Source organism: Prionailurus viverrinus, chromosome E3 (assembly GCF_022837055.1).
Source record: "Prionailurus viverrinus isolate Anna chromosome E3, UM_Priviv_1.0, whole genome shotgun sequence".
Taxonomy (NCBI): Eukaryota; Metazoa; Chordata; class Mammalia; order Carnivora; family Felidae; genus Prionailurus; species Prionailurus viverrinus.
In genome coordinates, this window is record NC_062576.1 from 4,156,413 (window position 1) to 4,178,703 (window position 22,291).

A 22,291-nucleotide genomic window follows, 5' to 3' on the forward strand; every position below is an offset into this window, starting at 1 on the left:
CTGGCCCAGCCGGCAAGTTCTCGGAAGCGAGCAGCTCGGAGCAGGGACGGAGGGAGCCCGGCACGGAGAGAGGCTCTCCACAGGCAGCAGGCAGAAGAAGCCACTCAGGAGAGTCCCGTCTTTCGGGAAAAGCAAAGAGTGGCTCAGGGCCCAGAAGACGGCCAGCAGAGTGTTCCCAGGCCTGGAAATGCCACCACGGCCCCCAGCCAGGCTCGCCTGGCCGCATTTCAAAATTCACCTGCACCAGCGACTCCTTCTCGCCGTCCACTGCCCCCTTTCTGACCCCGAACGCCACGACTCTTGTCCTGCACCTGGCCGGCCGCCGCATGCGGGGAGCCAACCGTCCCACCGGCCCGCGGGTGGGGAGCACTGTGCCCTCCGGCGGTAGAGCTGAGCTGCACTTAACGGATATAGGCAGGCGCCCGCCTCACACCTGACTCGGATTCTGTATATGACGAGCATCTGGACGTGAACGGATACGTAACGGCGCAAGACTGTGGGGCCTGGAGATGGCTGGAGCGTTTTGCCCACGGACGTAGCTGTGGGTCTCGGCCCAGGATGAGCCAGCCCCCGTGAGTGACCGGGCCCTCATGTAATCACCTCCCCAGGGCGTGGGAGGGACCTGTCAAGGTGGAAGCCATTGTGCCGCCGTTGAGGCTTTGTTTTTCTATGGTAAAAGAGGTTTTTGCAGATGTAACTCGTTTCATTAGTCAGTTCACTTTGGGGTCAGTGAAAGGGAGATTATCCATGTGGGCTTACTTTAAGCACATGAGCCTTTACGAGTGGTGAGGAAGTCAAAGACTCGCGGAAGGGAGTAGCCTATGCCACGCTGTTGGCCTGAAGGGGAGGGGGGGTGGTGGTTAGGGTTTCCAGCAGGGGGACAAGAACCTCAGTCCTCTAACCACGAGGAGCTGAACTCTGCCAACAGTAAGGCTGAGCCTCCTGACAAGAACTCGGCCTGGCTGACACCTCAGATTCAACCTTGGGATACCCGGAGACTCCAGCCAGGCCACGCGGACTCGACCCGTGAGCTGAGCAGTGCGTGTCGTTTAAAGCTGCTGTGTTTGCGGTAATTTATCATATGGCAAGAGGAAACTAATACACGCACGGACTAGGATGTCAACACGAAATCAGGAGGGGTCAGAATGGCAGAGGCACTGATATGGCAGAGAGCAGAACGCCGGGGTAAAGAAAAAAACGTTTGCATCGTGTGAACTCATTTATGTAAAGTTAAATGCAAGTGCATTGTTAGGTTAAGAGAAGGGCTCGTTCCCTAAAATCCAGCAGTCTAATCAGGATTAGTCAGCTGAACATTCCCACTGAAAACAACCAACACTGGCCGAATGAGGCATAAACGAGAGTGAAGGAAACCATTAGGCCAAAATCTGAAAGGAGAGAACCCAGAGGTAGGAGTTGTTCTTGTCTGGGAAAACCCTAGCTGGTTCCCGGGAAAGAGAACCGTGGTACCGCGAGAAATCAAAGCCCTGGGCTCGCCACGCACGAGAGCCTACGGGAGGCCCTCCCACGTTTCCCGTCCTTCCCTTCTCTGGTTCCGATACGAAGGTTTTCTTGGTTTCATAAACTGCTGCTGCTTTTTCTGTTCTCTGGAATAGTCTGAGGTGCAGTGTTGGAATAATCTGTCCTCGAGCATGAGGAAGAACTGGCCTGGACAGCCTTCGGGGCTGGTGTTTTCACGGTTCTGTCTGGTTTGGGTGCATGCTTGAATGGCTCACACACACTGTCGAGGAGCCTGTTCAAGGTTTGGCCTTTCTTGAGTGCGTTCTGGTAGGCTGTATCCTTTCTAGGAGATTGCCCGTTGCATGTTAAGTTTTTTAATTTACTAGCAAAAAGCTATCTGTAAGATCCTTTTTTAAAACAAATACATTTTTGAGAGAGACACACGCACAGAATCCAAAGCAGGTTCCAGGCTCCCAGCTGTCAGCACAGAGCCCAATGCAGGGCTTGAACCCACAAATCATGACCTGAGCCACCCAGGCCCCCCCTTTTTTAAATGCCCCTAGTGTAATTGTCGCCATCCCCTCTTATACCTGGGATTGTTCGTGTACCGTCTGGACTTCTCCTCCTCAGTCTTGCCAGTTTTGGGTAGTCCTTTCAAAGGTACCACTTGTCATTTTATTGATCCTCTCTCCTGCATGTGTTCTGCTCTATATTGTTTCCTGTCTTCTCTCGCAGAGTTCATTAGCTATATATTTTGACCTAATCAAGTAGGCAGGTAGCTCATTGGTTTTCAGTCTTTATTTCCTCGTATGAGCATTTAAAGCTTCAGCCCTCCTCTAAATTCCAGATCAGCTGCCTCCCCCAAGTTCTGATTCACGTTCAAGTCTTGGATCCCTGAGCTGCTTGGACGTGTTTGAAGTTGTATGTATCTGAGGGCTGTGTAAGAGTCGGCTATCACTGCCTGTCAGTATCCATTCTTTCCGCCTTCCTAACGGCATGACGTGAGGAACGACGAGGCAATGTGCCCAGTCACAAAAACCACCTTTCCGGGTCTCTCTTGCAGACCGGCGTGGCCATGCGGCTAAGGCGCGGTCAGCGAGAGATGAGGGAATGTTCCCGCTGGGACTTCTAGGAAAGCGCCGCGGAAGGAGCACACGGTTTGCGGGGACACCTTTGCCTGGCCCCCTCTTCCCCCCTTCCTGCCCCGAAGGCAGATGTGCTGGCAGCAGCCCCGCAAGCATCCTGCATTTGAGGGGATCTTCCGGCCTGAAGGCGTGAACTGGAATGGCGGGGAGGGCTGGCCACGGAAGGAGCCACGGGTCCGCGGTGACCTGGAAAGCCACCCTATGGGCCCTGAACCTACCACTGCTGTATCGCCAAAGAAAAGAAACCTGCATTGGGTTCAGCGACGGTTACCTGGCCAAATGCAGTTCCTAATTAATACAGAGGCTGTCAAGACCCCACTTGGGACCGGTTTTTTGATCATGGAAGATTTCACCTATACGAAAGCATTTATAACTTAGACTAATAATAAAATGCACCCCACTTCATCCACCATCCAACTTGAAAAAGGCGGAACCCTTCCAGGCTCCCTGTGTTCTCGAAACTACGCCTCCCCGCCTGCTCCCCAGCTCTCACCCCGCCAAAAGGAACCCCTATTCTGGATTCTGTGTTCAACATTCCCTTATTTTTCATTGATGGTTAGACCACACATTTTGGTAACCCCAAGTTACACTGCTCTGTTTTGCTTATATCACACTATTTCTCCGCTGTTTGCTTGTTTCCTCAACCGTACGAGACACACCCATGTTGATGTTCGTAGCTGTGGTTCATTTAATCTCGCAGCTCCGTACTGTTTATCGCACGAACACGACTCTATCCGTCCCTCCGTTTTTGGTTTTTGGGTTATTTCAAGCTCTAAGCTATTACAAAATGCTGATACCGACACCCCTGTACTCGTGCCCTGGTGACCCATGGGACAGAGTCTTCAGGAGAAGGCTTCCTCTGACACCATGACATACGCAGATCGTGACATTTACGTGCACACCGGAGGTAACGTGGAGGGGTGCAGAGTTCTGCATGCAGCTGCAGAGGGGGCCCACAGCATGGCTCCTCGAAGGCTCGGGGGACCAGTAAAATGAAGCACATCGGTGCCCCACAGTATGGTGGCAGAGGCACGCAAGCCGGCCAATGGTGCCAGATGAGTCCAAATGGTCTCCCACGGCTCCCAAGGGGGACAAGGTACTTCCGGCTCTCACGGCGCTCTTGGAGCACCCCTCTCCTCCTCCTCCACAGCCTGGATGTTGTTAGACTCTCTTTTTTTGTTGTTTATTTCTGGGGGCGGGGGAGGCGGCAGGGGCAGGGAGAGGGAGACACAGAATCCGAAGCAGGCTCCAGCCTCTGAGCTGTCAGCACAGAGCCCGACTCAAGGCTCAAACTCACGAACCGAGAGATCGTGACCTGAGCTGAACCAACTGAGCCACCCGGGTGCCCCTAGACCTACCTTCTATGCTCTTAATTCACGTTTCCTCACTGCTAATGCGATGGGGTATCTTGTACTTCCTGCCTATTCCTACCTCCTCTTCTGAGGCGGCTATGTGCCTCTTTTGCCCATGTTTTATCGAGCTGATTTTCTTAAACAGCTTGTTCCTGGCATCCTTGATCTATTCCAGACAGTAATCATTTGTCAGTTGTATATATTATAAAATCTTCCCACGTTAGCCTATTTTTCACTTTTCACTGTTCATTATTTGATACAATTAAAGAGATTCATCCGTCTCTTCGTGGTTTGAGCTTTTTGTGTGCCTTCCTCAGGAAGTTCTTCTCTAGGCTTTTTGTTATTGAATAAAAAAAAAACCGGTTTTGTAGTCAGAGAACATGCTCTACGAATCAGGTAATTTGCAATATGCTGAATCTTAGTTTCTGATCAAGTTAGGAGGGTAACTTTTACACATCCCAGTGTTTATTTGAGAGTAAGATGCACTTTCCAATTGTTGGGTGGAGGGTGCTGGAATAAATGTCCAACAGATAAGGAATGACAGACGCCGGCCAGGGGGATGGGTAACAAATCCAAGCCCCGGCCATCTGTTTACATATTGTCTCTGGCTGCTTTCACGCCACAACGGCGGAGTTAAGTAGGTGAGACAGAGACCATATGGCCTCCCAAAGCTGAAAATATTTACTCTCTGGCCCTTTATAGGAAAAGCTTGCCAGCCTCTGTTGTGTTCAGAACGGTTTCCCTAGTTCTTTTTTTTTTGTTTTTGTTTTCTTTTTTGGTCTGCTTGGTATCAATTGATGAAAGAGCCATTTTTAAATCTAAGACGACAACACTTTTGGCAATTTCTCCCAATCCTTGCTTGTGATGTTACTTTATGTTAAGGCGAATTTCTTAGACGCAAATGAGTTTTAAATCGCTCTATTTTCCTGGTACATGACTTATTAATTAAATGTATCAGCATCATTAAAGCAGTGGTCACTTTTGTCCCTAGTAATGACTTCTCTGAAATCGGTGTGGATGATATCATCACTACAACAGTTTCTTGTTGTTAGCATATTTGTTTCCCATTCTTTTATGTCTTATATTTTGGATGTGTCTCCCATAACTAGCACACGGCTGCACTCGGTTTTCCCATGCATCCTGACCGTTTTAGTCAGAGCCTGATGTGGGGCTCAATCTCACAACCGTGAGATCACAACCTGAGCCTATTATCAAGAGCCTGAGCCACCCAGGCGCCCCTTTCCTGCCTTTTTTTGATTAGAGTTTTTTCACTCCGTTTTTTACCTGACTGAAGTTTTAACTCTTTCAAATGTTGCCCTCACGTTGTAACATCAATTCTAGCCTTAACAAAGTAAAAAAATCTCCTCAGTGTCTTTATCCTCCTCCGCAACGATGTAAGAGCATCTGAACTCTGTCAGATTTCAACCCCTCTGCTTGCTTCTTTGCTATTTATTTTTATTGTTTTTAATGGAGAAATACATCATCTGTTTTCAAAATAGTGCTCGAAAAATACAAGGGGTACAGGTGCTATAAAACAAAGCAAACTCCCATCATGAGACACTACGTACATCATGTGAAAAAAAAAAAAAAAAACCTAGTCCGATATTCAGGTAATGAAAACTAGAAAGTTCCCAGTTTCCAGCTTGGTTAATTATAGTTACGTGAAACACTTAATAAACTACTTTTCCCCTATGCGTTAACGAAACGACAAGACCAAATTCGTGCCTGGCAATTCCAACCTGACCCCACAGCTACCTGAAATACAGAGTTACTGTGCACACTCCACCTGACCTAGGGTGCCGGAAGGGTAAAGGACTTGACAGGGCAGACGTGGAAACCAGGAACGCTGTGTACTTGACATCACAAAGTAAGGGTGAAAAGAAATCCTCAATTACTGCAGAGCCTAAAGGGAAGACTAATCCAACCTTGGAAAGTGAATCTAGGACAGGGGAAGGGCGTAAGAAATTATAGTTGAGTATGAAAAATGCACGTGTGGTAGAAAGGGACATGGCTGGGGGAGGCCGGAATCAGGACAGGCTAACTGGAAAACCTGTCAGGCTCACTGTGTCCAGATTGAGGCAGACTACGTTTCCATTCATCTACATCTGGGCCGTTCATGTTTCCTAAACATGGATGTTCTGCTGCTTAATTATGAGTGGTCTTTTTTTTTTTTTAATTTAAGGAAGGTATTCCTAATCTCTTATAGAATAAAACGAAAACAGAAAGCTGACTAGATGTCAAGTGCTTGCTAGAAATTATTTTTTACATCTTAACATGTAAAAATTGATGAATTTTAGTGAGTCCTTTAAAAATAAAAATTGGTTTAAATATTTGGGGGAAATGGCTTTTCGCTTACATGTTAAAATTGGAAATTAACTTTAGCACAGTCTGTGGAGCATACAAAATTTCTCATACGTAGAGCTCGTCTGAGCCATCCAGGGCCAATAACGTGTCTCCCAATTCGCTACTTTTAGGAAAGTTTTAGTAAAATATTAGCCATGGAGCCAAAATCCAGTGTTTTGTGCCACGAGGCCACAGGACTGTTGGCTTCATATCACGGTTAAGAATATACTAGCATTCCAGGTATTTTCATGAATCTGCATACAAGCATACTTTGTGCATACAAGCAAAGAGAACGGAGTTGGGGTGAGGGGAGAGGCAAAAACTTTTCTGTTTGAGGAAAAATGATTAAGGGCAAGAGACTAGGGAGTTTTGTTAGCTCTGAGACTGTATTTGCTGTTTGCTGATTGTATGCGCTCTAAAACAATTGTACGCGCTCTAAAACAACTGTACAGATAAAACCAATATATCATTTCTTGATTGTGTCCTAGCAAAACCAAAGACTATCTACTGCTTCAATGTCAAATATATACCCTATGCGTTGACATTTCACTTTTAAAGGGTTATGGCTACCTCACAGAGACCGAATTAGATGTACTTTTACACTTTTTCTGACGTTTAGTACACACTGCACCACGGCATCCCATCTGACGATTAATAATGAAGAAAACTCTTCAGGAAAAAACTAGAATTCATCAAACTGGAAAACTTAAAATTAGTTCTACTTTCTAATAGAAATATACATACGGTGCATCATCAGTATAACGAATTCTGATACCAATTTGTATTGCCAATTTTCCCCAACAATGCATCAAACATAAATCCAGTCCAGATGTCAGGCATGGGGTTGCCAGCTGAAGGGGTTGTTTGTTTTTTTTTTCTCTTTATGGGCACTAGTCCTTTAAAGTAGTTGCTACAACTGCTGCTGACACATTAATAACAGTTCTAGCTTCACCTACTAACCTGGACTTCTGATCAAGATTAGCCAAGTAAAGGAAGTTACCAAATAAGGCTAAATCTATTTTGAGTCAAATCTCGTTTGGTACCCTTCATTCTCTTCCTGTGGCCTTTGAAGACGACAGGTTGAGTTGGCAGATATTGTTTACGGACCCTGGAGGTTGTTTTTGTCAGTTCGGTGTGTCTTACTGAATTCTTGGTAACAGGAGCAGGATTTGCAGGAAGAGCAGAGATACTGAAAAGTTCTGTACTGGATGTTTTCCAGATGGCCAGCCACTATCTGAATGGTTTCTAGTGGAGTTATACTGTCTCTTTAGGAGATTGTTCCTCTTCTTTTAGTTTCTTTGGTCCTTTCTGAGGTGAGAACGTCTGCTAGACTCCCACTATAGGATTAGCTATGTTTGTTGCAGTGCTCCCTGAAGGCCTGGGCGGATGATTTACCAGACGTGTAGAAGAAACAACTCTGGCAACTGTGGGCTTTGGTGGCGGACAAAGGGCTGGTTGTGAGGCAGTCTGAGGAATGCTTTCCCCCGACGCACCCAAGCTTTCACTGGGATTCGCTTGTTGCAAGGAAACTTCAGTAACTTGCACATTGGTCACAGATGCCACCATTATAGCAGGAGCAGGACTGTTTCTGCCCTGACAGCTGCCAGTCGTCGGGCCGGTCTTCATAATGCTAGCAGGCGAAGGCACAGACATGCCGTCTTCACTGTCTACAGAGAAGTCAAGGCTGTTGTCATTCAAAGCTGTCAAAATGACACCTTCCGCTGAATGTGTTTTCTTTTTCTGAAGCACTTGATTAGGTAGTAGTTGATGAAGTTCCTTTCTTCTTAAATGCATTGCAGCAATTTTCATATCTACCTCAAACATCTTAGTATTTATTGCTTGCCTATAAACCGTATCCGTGAAAGACTGGATATCATAGGTGAGATCAATACTGAGAACGTCAGAGTTTTCCGGCTTTTTTAACACTAACCCAATCACCCACATCGTGCGAAATTCCTCCCTGTCCGGATTTTCTTTAGGAGCTGGAAATGACTGAGGATTCACATGCGCCAGAGTAATAAATTCATTCTTCTCCAAGCTCCCAACCAGGATTCGGATTTTTGATTCCACCAAGCCCACCCACTCTAGATGTTGTTTTTCTGTTGGTGCACTTGCTAGAAGTACAATATAATGCTTGTACTTTTGAAAGAAGCTTGGAGCTTCAAAAAGCTTGGACCACTCTGCCTTACTCAGCAAAATTTCGTGTGTAATGGCCAGCCCTTGTTTGAACTCCTCAATCATGACCATCCTTGTTGAAACAGACACATTGTATGTGGAGTTCTGCTGTGGGTACGCAGGTGTGATTATGGGCATAAGATGGTACCTATCACTGGGATTTACTCTTGGGTCCCACACAGGCAAATTAAGGTTCTGTTCTTCAGGCTCTTTCAGTAGCACTGGATTTGGCCACTCCCATTCAGAAAACACCAAGAAAAACTTACGTACAAGAGTCGATGCTATTGCATTCGGATAGAGCTGGCAAGTTCTTGCCACTAGCATGGCCCAGGAAACACCTCCTAGGAAACCTAATATATTGGAATAGATATTGTGGCATTTGGCCCACAATTTGATAGCTCTCAGAGTTAACCTGAAATTGTCAAGGTCGGGTACCAGATGTAAAATTTCATCTGTCACCCGGCAACCGTTAAGGCTTCTTATGCATCTAATATCTAAATTTTTAAGCAGACTGTCATCTCTTAGGTCCAAATCTTCTGGAATGGTCTGCAGCGCCAACCTTGCAAACAAAATATCAATCTCTATCCCATCAAAACACAGTTTAATAACTGGCACAAACGCCTCCTCAACAGCCCTTAAATCTTTCACTTCTTCGTGTAGTTTCAATTTATCATAGAACGAGGTGAAAAAGTCGCTTCGGTCAACATGTCTTGGAGCAACGCACAACGCATCGATATCGGCACCTTTCGTGTGTACTCCTAACCTGTAAGAGCCGAACGTAAAGATTTTCCCGCCAACATTTTCAATTACAGCTTGTGGAAGGCTCTTGCTTTCACTGATCTCCCGTATCCACTCCTTCACCAGATTATTTAATTTTTCCAAAATTAAAATCCTGCGCTGCAGTTCCTCTTCCTCTTCAAAAACTCCGAAGGGCTTCAGGGTTTCGATTAGCTTCTGGGTAAGTACGCAGTCAGTCTCCTTGGGGGCTGCTAAACTGATGGGGGAGGAGATGCCACAGCGCTTGGGCGGCGGCGGGGGCTGTTGTGATCCAGGGGTCGTCACCGGAAACGGCATCATCTCTAGCGCCGGCCCCGCCACGCCACTTCCCCCGCCACCGCGACCTCCGCCCGGGTCATGATCCGCTGAGGCGGGAGGGGCGGGGCTCCTGCCGGCCCGGGTCCAACCCGCTCCCGCTCCCTCTCCGCTCCCGCCGCTTCAAGCGCTTCTCTGCCTTCCCCTCAGCCCCAACATGGCGCCGGGGCTCTCGGCGCGGCGTTCTAGAACGGCCGCGCAGGCCACGCACGCCACGGCGCCTGCGCCGCGCGCAGAGCCCCACGGGAGTTGTAGTTTCGCGGGGGGGAGGGTGGGCAGCGCAGGCGGGCAGGGGTGCGCCTCGTCAGTACCGTTTACGCACACCTACCACCTACCGCCCGGATCTCCAGTGCCTCGCACCTCGGATCTACTTCCTCTCCAGGAGCAGCTTCCGGGGGGCCTCCGCCCTAACGCACGTCCTTCGGAAACGCCTCGCGGTCAGGGTCCGCTGCTGCCAAGCGTCCCTTTGCGTCCTCCCTGGCCAGGTGCCTGCCTGGGGGCTTAGCGGTGTCGGCACCTCGGGGTCGACGGTTCTGTTCTTTCCAGCCTTGAAGGTCCTCCGCGCCGCCTCTGCTTTCCACGGCTTCTGTTGAGAAGTCTGCAGTCCGGCCGACCCGCTCACCTGTCTTTCTGGCGGCGATACAAATCTTCCCTGCCCTCCACGTCCTGCGATACCGCCACCGGGTGTCGGGGGATAAACTTTTCCCTTATCTTATCGTACACGGTGATTTCTGAACCGTAAGATGCGCGGTTTTCGTCTCATGACCCCAGGAAGATTCTCAGGCGTGTCCTTGGAGTATGCCCTCCCCACCACCGATGCGCTTCATGCGGACACGTGATGGACTCTCTCATTGGGCTCTCCATGTCTCCCGCCTCCCCTTTCTCCCCGGGCGATGCCGGGTCTACCTCTCAGTTCTCTGATTCAGTTGCAGTTAGTCTGCTGTTTAAGCCGTCACTGAAGTATCCATTTCAATACTTTTTTAAAGTTTATTTATTTGGGGGGGGGGGGGGGGAGTGCGCACACACGAGTGGGAGAGGGGCGGAGGGAGAGAGACAGAATCCCAAGCAGGCTCTGGGCTGATGGCACGGAGCCCCATGTGGTGCTCAAACCCATGAATCGAGAGATCATGACCTGAGCCCGGAACCAAGAGGCCAGTGCTTGACCAACTGAGCCACCCAGGTCCCCCTCAATACTTGACATCTTTAATCACCAGAAGCATTACACCTTGTTCTTTTCCAAATCTTTCCAGCCTCTTTGGAAGACATTCTGTTCTTTCCTGTTTTCTTTCTATCTTTTATTCATTGAACACTAACCTTACTTAATATTCTATAACTAACGGTTCCTACTCTTAATATTCCTGATAATCTGATTCTAGCTTGTTTTCTACCAACTCAGACCAACATCATTTCATGTGTCTTGTAATTTTGGGACTGTGAGCTCATCTCTGGTGAGGCTTGGGATGCCTGTGTGGATGTCCTCCCAAAGAGGACTTGCTTTGTTTCTATCAGATGTCTTTGTACGTCATCAAATTGTACAGTGTAATTTAATTCCTCTTCCAAGGACTAGCCAGATTACCAGAGTAGTGCGATTTTGAACCCCGAACACATGTGAGAGGAAAAGTATTTTTCCATTCTAGGGGAGTTTTCCCCACCCGGACCCCAGGTCAAGAAAGAGAACTCTAGGGGCGCCTGCATGGCCCATTCGGTTGAACGTCCGACTCGATTTCAGCTCAGGTCATGATCCCAGGGTCGTGGGCTTGAGCCACGTGTTGGGCTCCATACGGGGAATGGATCCTGCTTAAGATTCTCTTTCTCTCTTTCTCCCTCTGCCCCTCTCCCCCATTGTGTGCTCTCTGTCTGCCTCTAAAATATTAAATAAATAAATAAATAAATAAATAAATAAGGAATGAAGGAGGGAGGGAAGAAGGAAGGAAGGAAGGAGGGGAGGAAGGAGGGAGGGAGGAGTGGAAGAAAGGAGGGAAGGAAGGAGGGAGGGAAGGAAGGGAAGAAGGAGACAGAGAGGGAAGGAAGGAAGGAGGGAGGGGAGGGAGGAAGGGAAGGAAGGGGGAGGGAGGGAAGGAAGGAAGAAGGAAGGAGGGGAGGAAGGAAGGAGGGAGGGAAGGAAGGAAGGAGGGAGGGAGGAAGAAAGATAACACCTTGTCATCTCCTTTCACCAGGTAGCAGGTTCTTCCTACCCCATCTTTTCATTCAGCGTGTCACCCTTTGAGAGTTGCGACCATATCTGGGAGTGTCAGTTCCATTTCTCTACCTCTGTAGGTCCCGAAGCTCTGCCTCTTTCCTGGGCAGCTGCTAAAATAAAGGTTCTTGGTTACAAGGACTGGCAAATGCCTCCAGAGCCATGAGAGCTTTAGAATCAGTTAAGTTTCTGAGGTTTCAAAGTACCTCTTTGGGGTTCTTTCAACCCTGCCGACCTACCTTATTTTCTTAGGCACTCGGCTTGGCATCTTAAAGGAGAATTTTTTTTTTTTATGTTTCAACCAACCCTTCCAGGTACTCTATACAGAAAGATTTTCTAGGGTAAGTAATCCCACGTATTACAAGAATAGAAGTACCTGGTTTTCAGCCCACTTCAATACGGCTTGCATGCTCCACTTTCCAGCAGCACAGCTCTCAGCAAGGTCTTTGGTGACTGCCATGTCGTTGAATCCAATGGTCTACATTCTTTTGGTCTACGGTGGCCTCTTCTTGGCCTCCGTGGCACCACACTCTTTGTCCCGCATTGTGCATCTCTGGCCTCTCCTCAGCCTATAAGGCTATGACTTAGCCTCTAGAGTTGGTGTCACTCCAGTTTCCGTTATCAAGCCCTCATTTCTCTTTATCACATATACATTCGCTGCCTAGATGATCTCAGTTTTCACAGCTTTAAATATCAACTATTTACGGCTTAATTCAAGTTTTTGTAACAGACTCTCTTCTAAGCTGCAGATGCATATTATCTGACTTCCTGTCTACCACCTCCGTTGAATGTCTCAAACTTAACATAGTCCAAAGAGACCTCTTAGTCCTCCCTCCATAATTTGTTTCTCTCTCAGTAGTCACCGTTTAGGGCATGGCATCTCCATCCACCCAACTGGGCATACCAGAAACCTGGCAGTCATTCTCAGCATCTCCCTCTTTCTCACACTCAACATCTAGTTCTTGACAAATATTAGTGATTCTGCCTCCAGAATATACCTGCAATTCATACACTTCTCCCTACGTGTTCCCTCCGAACTCTACTGGAGGCTACCACCAACTCTCATCTAGGTTCCTACAATAATCTAATCATCTCCTATTACTGACCTTTTCAGGTATTTTCTTTTTTTAAATATTTTTTTAGTATTTATTTCGTTTTGAGAGAGAGACAGACAGAGTGCCAGCGGGGTAGGGGCAGAGAGAGAGGGAGACACAGGATCCGAAGCAGGCTCCAGGCTCCGAGCTGTCCGCACAGAGCCCGACGCGGGGCTCAAACTCCCGAACCGTGAGATCGTGAGCCGAGCCGAAGTCAGTTGCCCCACTGACTGAGCCACCCAGGCGCCCCTCAAGTATTTTCTGCCTGGGAGCCAGAGTGGTATTTTAACCCCTTCGGGGCCTCCCATTATACTCAGTCTAAATCTAAAATACCCAACGACCCAAGCTTGTCTGTCTTTCCCCTGCCCATCTCCCCAGCCCCACGGCCCACGGCTCCCCCCACGCTCCAGCCACACGGGCCTCCTTTCAGTGCCTTGAATTTGCTTCATTCTCTCTCTTCCTGGAGTCTGTACACAGCTGTTCCCTCTGCCCAGAGAGCTCTTCCCGCCCCACCAAGTATCTGCTGCCGTTCACCTGATTAATGTGTCGTCATCTTTAAGACTGGCTTACATTTTACCTCCTCAGTGAGAATTTCCCTAACCTTCATGCGAAATTAGCTCATGTGCTTTTCTTCCGTAGCACATATCACAATGTGTAAGTATGGTTTTCGTGTGATTATTTCTTGGTCTTTACTTCCCACTAGACTCTTAAGCTCCATGAGAACACAACGTCTTTGTTTTGTCAACTGCTATATATCCAGCACCTAACAGAGTAGCGCCCAACAAATATGTGCTGACAAATTAGTGAATGAGCACAAAAAATAAAATTCTTTCTCCTTCGAGTCACTGGCTAATCAATATCCAGAAGACACAGTTCTTGAATTTTGATTAGGTAGAGGCCGGTTTCAAATGTACACACTGGGAAATCATCGTGCGACTCAATTCACAGTTACTCAGACCAGTTGGCTACAGGGACTTTCTAACAGCTGTGTGCCTCTAGGACCCTTGCTACATTAACATTACAGCACCTTTTGACTTAAGAGCGATTCCAAGGGAGATTTTTGAGGGCCAGGGGCTCATACTCCGTGCCTAAGGATGCGGAAGGACCACACAAGAAAGCACAGCATCGTCATGGCAGCCTTTCTGGAGAAGCTGCTGTCCGTCAGCGCTTAGTAGGAAACAAATGCCCTCCGAGGACTCTGCACAGACCCTCAACAGGGTGGGAGCGCCAGTGTTTGTAGTGGGAAGAAGCTAGATGCGACCTGAGTGCCCGTGATTAGGGGAATGGATAAGGTGGTTTATGTAGGCAATGGAAAACCAGGTCTGAGTGAAATTTACAGCACCACAGGTAGACCTTAATCTTATTATACACGGTCCTCAGTTGAAGAGAAAGTTTAAGCTCTGATACAGTCAAATCCATCTACCTCTTCCCCTTATGGTTTGTGCCTTTTAAGCCTTCTCTATGAAATCTTTCTTCTTTTGGCTGAAGCCAGTCATCCCAACACCATTTATAAAACCCTTTCCCCACAATCTGTGACGCGATCTACACTGTGCCAAATTCCCACCGGGTCAGTCAACACAGGTCTGCCTCTGCCTTCTCTACTCTGTTCCTTCCGTCGGCTTGGATGTTCCTGTCCACGGACCACATGCCTTCAGTTACCACGACTTTATCACCTATCTCAGAGCTTAGGAGATCAATACCCCCTACCCCTGCTCATCCTGTTCAGACCTATCTTGGGCATTCGAGAACCGGTATTCTTTCACAAAGATGGACTCAGTCTCTGCAAGGACAGCACAGCAAAGAAGGGGGACTTGGGCCTCATTTACTGCTGTCACTCTGGACACATCTGAATGTGTGTCCCAGACCTCAGCGAACATTTCTGCCACGTCAACGTTCAGAAGGAAGAAAAGATAGTTGGCTAGCATTCTCTGTTTACGTGAGTATATCATCTAAAACCCTGAGAGGGGGCGCCTGGGTGGCCCAGTGGGTTAAGCGTCTAACACTTGATTTCGGCTCAGGTCACGATCTCACGGTTCGTGAGTTCAGGCCCCCCCTCCACCCTGTCGGGCTCCATGCTGGGTGTGGAGGCTGCTTAAGAGTCTCTCTCTCCCTCTCCCTCCTGCAATTGAGCTTACTCTCTCCCTAAACAAATGAACAAATAAATAAATCCATGAGATAAACTATTCTATGTGATTTAAATATATCCCCCAAAATCTTTCCCCAAAATTATAAGTCACTTTTGGGAACCAACAGATACGAACACGGTTTAAGTGGTAATAAAACATAGTGGTTAATATGTTAATACTTCTTGGAAATGCTTCACACGGTTAACCCAAGTGAGGTCTCTCTTGCCGTGTAACCAAATGCAAAATTTTGCTTTTATGTCTGCCTCCTTCAAGACCACTTTCAAGAGGCTGATTCATTTTACTGCGGTTTGGTACAACACAGAAGGGCCTCGGGAACCAGGTGGATTTGTTGTACTAGTTAGACAGCAAATGCTGGCTAAATGAGTGGTTTTATTTTATTTTTTTTCTGTTTAAATTTTTTTTTTCAACGTTTATTTATTTTTGGGACAGAGAGAGACAGAGCATGAACGGGGGAGGGGCAGAGAGAGAGGGAGACACAGAATCGGAAACAGGCTTCAGGCTCTGAGCCATCAGCCCAGAGCCCGACGCGGGGCTCGAACTCACAGACCGCGAGATCGTGACCTGGCTGAAGTCGGACGCTTAACCGACTGTGCCACCCAGGCGCCCCCTAAATGAGTGGTTTTAAATCTACTTCTAGACTTTTAAAATCAGTTTCACCAAAACTATGAAGAGGTTTTAGGAAATCTGAGTTCAGTGCTGTTCAGTTCACGGAATCGCTAGTTATTCGTGCCAACCAATAAACATCTGCTCTCACCTTGGGAGCATCCCCACTGGGGGCCAAATGTGAAGAAAGGTGCAGGCCTGTGGCTCCAAGGGGCTGACAGGTGTCTGGTATTCTCTCTCATCCCGTCGACCTGACACCTAATCCCTTCCGGCCCAACCCCCCAGGAGGGCCTGCACCCCCCACAGGCACGCACTTCCCTCATTGGCTAAATCCCTTCCCTGCCCCGTCCACACCGGCCCTCCCCAGCCGGTTCCTCTTACGTGTCACATCTTCCGAATGTTTTGTGCCCGCTCTGCCCACCCCCTGTGTTTGCTGTGGGAAGCACGGAGCACCTGACTTGGGAGGCTCCTCGTAGGACGAGGTGGCAAGTCCCGGGGAAGGGGGTGGTGCCGCTAGCCAGGCCCCGGGCGGGCACCACCCAGCTTCCCGGAACAGGGCCGCGAAGCTGCCTCTGCCGCTGCCGCTGCGCTTCTCTGTGATGCTGAAGACTTGACTTAAAAAAAAAAAAAAAAAAACTATGCAGTGAATTAAAGGATAAGATGGGCTGTGAGCAACTAACCATTCAATTTTATGTTCTCTCTGAATTAAAAATCCTCAAAAATGTCTTTTAAGCTCAATTACTTTTCTGCTTTTAGATTGATGAGGAAAGTTAGGGGTTGTCTTGCTTTCTACCAAACCACGTAAGATAAATGCTGCCCACAATGAGTCCATCACCGCAAATACGCTCAAAGAGTCTCACTCAAGACCCACAAGTCGATTCCTCCTAAAATAAAAGGAGAAGAAAATCCAGATCGCCTCCTTCATCCTGAGAGAAGTTATTAAAGATCAGATCCACGGCGAAAGAAAAAACGTCAAAAGCACAGAGAGGCCGGGGGACGTGTGAGGACAGAATTCACAGTGCACAATTGGTGGGTGGAGACAGCAGAGGGCCCCCCTGAAGCCTCAACATCCCTGTCTGTCACCGGGGCCAAGGCCCTGCCTGCCCATCCATGGAGGAGAAGGTGGGAGGAACCACATACTCAGAATCAGGTGCTCAGAGACGACGTCTCCACCACCCCCGGCCTCTCCAGCTGGGCCTAAAGGAGAAAGGAGTGTGGCGGGCTGCACGCTCAGGTACCCGAGGGACACACTCCCAGTCGCTCGAAGCCACAGCTGGCACTAGTGGACTGCCACGCCGTCGGAACACCACCCTCTCGCCGCCCCGTCTCCAACCCCTAGCATAGAAAACGGACGGGGCGCCCGGGTGGCTCAGTCGGTTGGGCGTCCGACTTCGGCTCAAGTCACGATCTCACGGTTCACGGGTTCGAACCCCATGTCAGGCTCTGTGCTGACAGCTCGGAGCCTGGGGCCCGCTTCGGATTCTGCATCTCCCTCTCTCTGCCCCTCCCCTGCTCGCACTGGCTCGCTCACTCGCTCTCAAAAATACACACTAAAAAAATTTTAAAAAGAAAAGAAAATGGAGCCAAACTCTGGAGTCTTGGATGCACGTGGAAAGTGAAACTTGGGAGCTGGCTCTCCTTCCATGCATCAGTACTTCAATGGGCTTTTAATGAGCACCTACTGTATGCCCCCATACCGTGTAGACGGTTAGTCACAAGCCCAGTGACAGAGGCAGAGATGCCTGGAATGCGTGGCCTGCACACCTTGAGTCACAGTGGCTTCAGAAATGCTCTAAGCTGGCCTTCTTCTAAGAAGACACCCAAAGAAGAGAAGGAGACACCGCCTGCAGGGGACAGAACAATGCCAAGCCTCTGAGGGCCACGCAGGCCACACAGAAAAGGCATCCACAGGCAGAAAAAGAAGCTCCATATGTCACCCTCAAGACACTGGGCTTTCAGGGCGCCGAGTCCTCAGGAAGCCCCGGGAGGGAGAGTGCGGCCTGAGGGTCACAAAGGCACGTGGCCGCTGGCCCCAACGGTGAGGCGCTCGGTGCAGCCGCTCCGTCCGGTTCAGCGGCTCCGTGTCCTGGCAAGTTTGCCCCCCGGGCTACCTGGAAATGCCCAGAGACACGTTAGGTTGTCACAGTCGGCAGGGGTGCTGCTAGCATCTAGCGGGCAGAGGCCTGGAACGTCGCCGAATCCCCGCCAATGCGCACAGGTTGGCCCGCACAGCAAACTACTGACCTAACTTGTCCCTGAGGCCAAGGTTGAGAAATCGAAGCTGAACACACACTTCCGTCCTGAGGACGCAAACGCACCTTCTCTCTCGCCCTCCCCACGCCACTGACGAAGACCACGTGGCCCGGTTGTCACCCCACCCCGAAGTGCACAGAAGTGATTGTTGTCTCTGTCGGTGACGAGACGCAGAGGCCTGTCAGTGCTCCCGGCCCTGGACACCAGCCTTCCGGGAAAACGCACACAGGAGGGGCCTCGCGGCGCCCCCCCCCCACGCCAGCCGCCCCCTCCCAGAGCAGACACACAGTATTTTGAGACTCTGGAAATCAGGGGAGCCGGCAGCTGCAAAAAGACAATATTTATGGAAAACAAAACCCAAAGTGTCCGAGTGCGTGACTACGGGTGCGTGACAAGGGTCCGAACGGGGAAGGAGAGCCCGTGGATCCTCGTCCCAGCGCCACGGGGAAACCTCTGGCACACCCTCCTTCGCCCCGGGATTGTGAGCGGACCCCAGCCTGCAGGAGAGGGGCCCGTGGGGGGTCCCCAGCACCCGGCACCCGCTCCCAGCTGCTCCTCAGCTCCAAAGAGCAGCCCGGAGGGGGCGTCGGCTCTGGCTTACTCTGAACCAAGACTAGGGAGCCCCGGCTCACTAGCGACCGGAGGAGTCCTTCACTGCGACAGTGCTCGGTCACCTGAAGCCAGAGAAGGCCAGCGTTAACTCCCGCGCACGCACATGCACACACACCTGCACACGTGTGCACACACACAGGCAGTCCCTTGCCTTTACCACCACTCTTTCCAGATGGCTCACTAGAATTGTAGGGTCAACCTCCCCTGCTCTTTGGGGGAAAAGACGCACAGAGAAGCCCTGGAGCGCTGCTCTGCGGTGGAATCACCACCGTCCCAGGCCCTAAAACGCTCCACCTCTGTGGGCGTTGATTTCACCACTGCAAATGCCACCACACAGCCTCGGCGCGGCACACAGGCCAGCCGGGCACCCAGAGGACGGCCAGGTGCTGGGGGCATCTCCCGAGCAGGGCAGACCAACAAGCTGGAGATTCTTTCTCGTTATCAGACTTGACACAGGAACACCAGGTCAACACCAAACACCCCCTTCAGCTCCTCGGGGTCCGCTCGGACAGCTCAGCCTCCGCAGGCCTCACCGCACCATCTCTACCGTCGCTGGCAGGGGGACAGCACGGTCAGGAGGCCCCGCAGTCCCGGACCACGCCCCAAGGGAAAGCCAGCAGCAAAGGGTGATTCCCTGGGGTCCAGGAGGCCTTCTTCAGGCAGGTAACACAACCCGCCTCCGGCCCGGCCAAGTGTGTCCGTGAGACCGGTCCCATTCAATGGACTCTTTATTTGAAAGGTTTTGCAAAACCAATGCCAAGTTGAATAGGCCGTGGGCAATGCGGCCTTCTCTTGCCTCGACTGATGTAAAAGGAACACCGTCCGTAAGGGGTTGGTGAACAGGAGATAAAGACCCCCTTCCTACAGATGGCCTCTGGCCCCTGGTCCCCTCACCTGTGCAATACAGAGCAAGCTTTCCAACGTCCTAGCCGACACCCGGGGCCCAGAGACCCATGCGCTTTTGCCCTCCGCCCCGCAGAACAAACACCGAGCAGGACAATGACCACGAGCTGAACACCAGCAGCCTCTCAGCAGGTCTGCCCGGCCTCCTGGGGCATCTTCTGAATGACGGGGCCAGAGTGCGCTGGATCGAGGCAAGGCAGGGCCGGATGGAACGCCAGACCCTGGGCCCACAGGGTGGGGACGTTAGGGTGCTGGGCCAGGGAGAGTTGACTGCAAAAATGTCAACTCCAGTTGGCGAGCTTTTTACTGCCGCCTCGTGCCAGCAACTCCAAATGGCATCAGCGATCAGATGTCCCCCCTGTCAGTAGGACCCCCAACTTCTGCCTATAAGCACACAGGATAAACTGCTTACCACGTACAGGAAACGTCAACAATAATACACAACTCTAACTCCCTGGGCGTCTGCCAAGCACCATGCTAAGTGCTTTGCGTACATCGCTAACGCCCGTGACTGGGAAGTCATGCCCCCATTATCCAGATCAGGAAACTGAGGCCACACAGGTGAAGTGATCTGCCCGAGGTAACAGAGGACCGCTGCTGCTGAATGCCAACCGCGGCACACCCCTGGACTGTGGGACACGGAGGTCCCCATCAGGCCTGAGTGACCCCGGTCCCTGGAGTTCCACTGCTCATCTCCACACTGAAGGTACAAAGTGGGCCCCACGCCAGAAGCAGAACTAGAGAAAAGGAGCATTTGCAACCCCTCGGGGGCACACACAACAGGTCAGGAGTGCTCAAGGCCTCTTTCGATCCTGGGATATTGTGAAATCAAACGACAAGTCCCCTAAGGCCGTTAAACATCCTTCCGCTGAGGACCACAGAACACAAGCCCCTTTTCTGCATAAAGCCACCATTTTCTACAAGAAATTAAGAAAAAGTCAACTATGATCTGAGATACACCGAACAGTCTTTTGGCTTTGGAAGAAAATGATTTTTTATGGCGTTTACCTATTAAGATAATCAGTTCCTCTCCACCAGCTGAACCAGCCAAACAGACACAGAGCCCTGGCCCACAGGCCTCCAAATGCCCCAGGCACCCCGTCACCTCTGGAGACCCTTCACACCTCCTTGTCCCTTCACTGGACTGTTCCAAAGACTCACCCCACACCTCGGGCACCGTGGGACTTCCCGTAACCCCTCGGCCACCTGCGCGGCTGTGCACGGCTGTCTGCACCAAAGGACATGACTGGGGAGCTGGAACAAAGGAGGGACCTGCCCTACGACACTGCAAGACTCCATCAGGAGCCACTACAGCACGCGCACGTGTCCCGCAGTATAGACCAACTGCAGTCTCCACAGCAACTTTGATTAAGAAGTCCTCAAGGGGCGCCTGGGTGGCTCAGTCGGTGGGCGTCCGACTTCCGCTCAGGTCATGATCTCACGGTTCGTGAGTTCGAGCCTCGCATCAGGCTCTGTGCTGACAGCTCAGAGCCTGGGGCCTGGTTCAGAGTCTGTGTCTCCCTCTCTCTCTGCCCCTCCCCTGCTCGCACTCTGTCTCTCTCTCAAAAATAAAATAAACATTAAAAAAAAAAAAAAAAAAGTCCTCAGACGCCGTGACAGACGAGCTTTCCCCCAAACGGATCCCCGAGCCTCTGCCTTTTTCATTCTCCCCTGACCAGCCCCTGCTCTTCCTGAACCTTCTCTCGTTCTCACCTGCCGTCATGGTGTCCACGTCCTTGGCTGCCAGCTCTTCCACGTCTGACCTCTTTCTCAGCTCAAACCTCCGGGACAAGCCCTCGCGGGGTTTCCATAATTCCTGGATCAGGAGGGGCTTCTCGTTGTCCCCAAACACCCGAAAGCCTTCGGCCCGCCACTGCTGCCCAGAGTCGCCGGCCTGGCCCACCACGTCGCACAGCACGTACTGGCTGGCGCACTCGGGGCTCAGGGCATAGCGCTCCAGGGCCTCCTTCACCAGCTCCTGGGCGCTGGACGTGCCCGTGGCCAGGACGCTCTTGTAGTGGGTGCCCGAGCAGACGCTGTCCCCGAACACCTTCAGGACCCCGGGGGCCGAGAGCTGGGTGGAGAGCTCCGCGGGGTCGTCGCTGGCGCCCAGGCTGGAAAAGGTGGTGTCCAGGTCGCGGTACTTGTAGCTCAGCGTCCGGGACAGCACGCTGGACAGAAGCTGGCTCTGCCGCTTTAGCTTGCTCTTGGTGGGTGGAGACATGATGAAGTGGGTCCCATAAAACATGGTGGGCCAGCCTTCATGGACAAGGACGGACGGCTCTGGCCGATGGCAGGGTAAAGGCCGTGTCCTGAGAGAAAAACGTAAGGTGGGTTAGCATCAACCATCATGAGCGACAAGAGGGAGCGAGGCTCGGCCACCCGGGGCCCGGGGCCGCAACGGAGCCAGAGGGCATGCTACCTTCGGCCAAGTCTCCCCCCAACCCCACCCCGCCAAGCACCTGAGGCAGAATATGACTGCAACCAGCAGGGACTGCAAGGAACTAAGCAGCTCAGAATGGCCCGAAGCACCCTTCAAGGAAAGCCGTTTCCAGGAAGCACGATGAGGTCACCAAAAGGTAAGACACACTCGGCTGCAGGGTTCTGGCTTCTGGGACGTGCTGGGCACATGCGTCCTGCACGGTAGGCAGCCAAGAAAGAGGGGCAGCGGGCGTGGGGATGAGAGCGCTTGCTTGCCTGGCAGAATCGCCACAGGGCTGGCCAGGTCTCGTGGGAGGCAGCCCACGGAGGGCAGCAAGCCTGATCTCCCAAGCCCAGCCTCTCCGCCACCGCAGCGTCTAATACGGGAAATTCATCGCAAGCACGTGGATGGAGGAAAACAGGCAAAGTCGCAGGCACGTTAACAGAGTGGTAAGTGATCAGACATTCAAAACACAGACACCCCCCCCCCAAATGC

General features: G+C 50.9%; 2 protein-coding genes across 2 annotated transcripts in view; both read right to left on the bottom strand.

Moving 5' to 3' along the window:
- Positions 1–22,291, bottom strand: part of RADIL (Rap associating with DIL domain) — an 85,564-nt gene that overhangs the window by 39,431 nt on the left and 23,842 nt on the right. Inside the window, exon 3 of the mRNA XM_047838972.1 lies at positions 21,088–21,686. Within this exon, the coding sequence (XP_047694928.1) occupies positions 21,088–21,686 (599 nt within the window). The remainder of the gene's footprint in view (positions 1–21,087; positions 21,687–22,291) is intronic.
- PAPOLB (poly(A) polymerase beta) lies at positions 5,394–9,729 on the bottom strand. The gene has a single exon (XM_047838984.1). It carries the CDS (start codon positions 9,548–9,550, stop codon positions 7,625–7,627), a length of 1,926 nt encoding a protein of 641 aa, XP_047694940.1. The 5' UTR covers positions 9,551–9,729; the 3' UTR covers positions 5,394–7,624.

Bases quoted from the DNA above. Each gene is read 5' to 3' on its own strand.
- PAPOLB (XM_047838984.1), bottom strand. From the start codon at position 9,550: ATGATGCCGTTTCCGGTGACGACCCCTGGATCACAACAGCCCCCGCCG.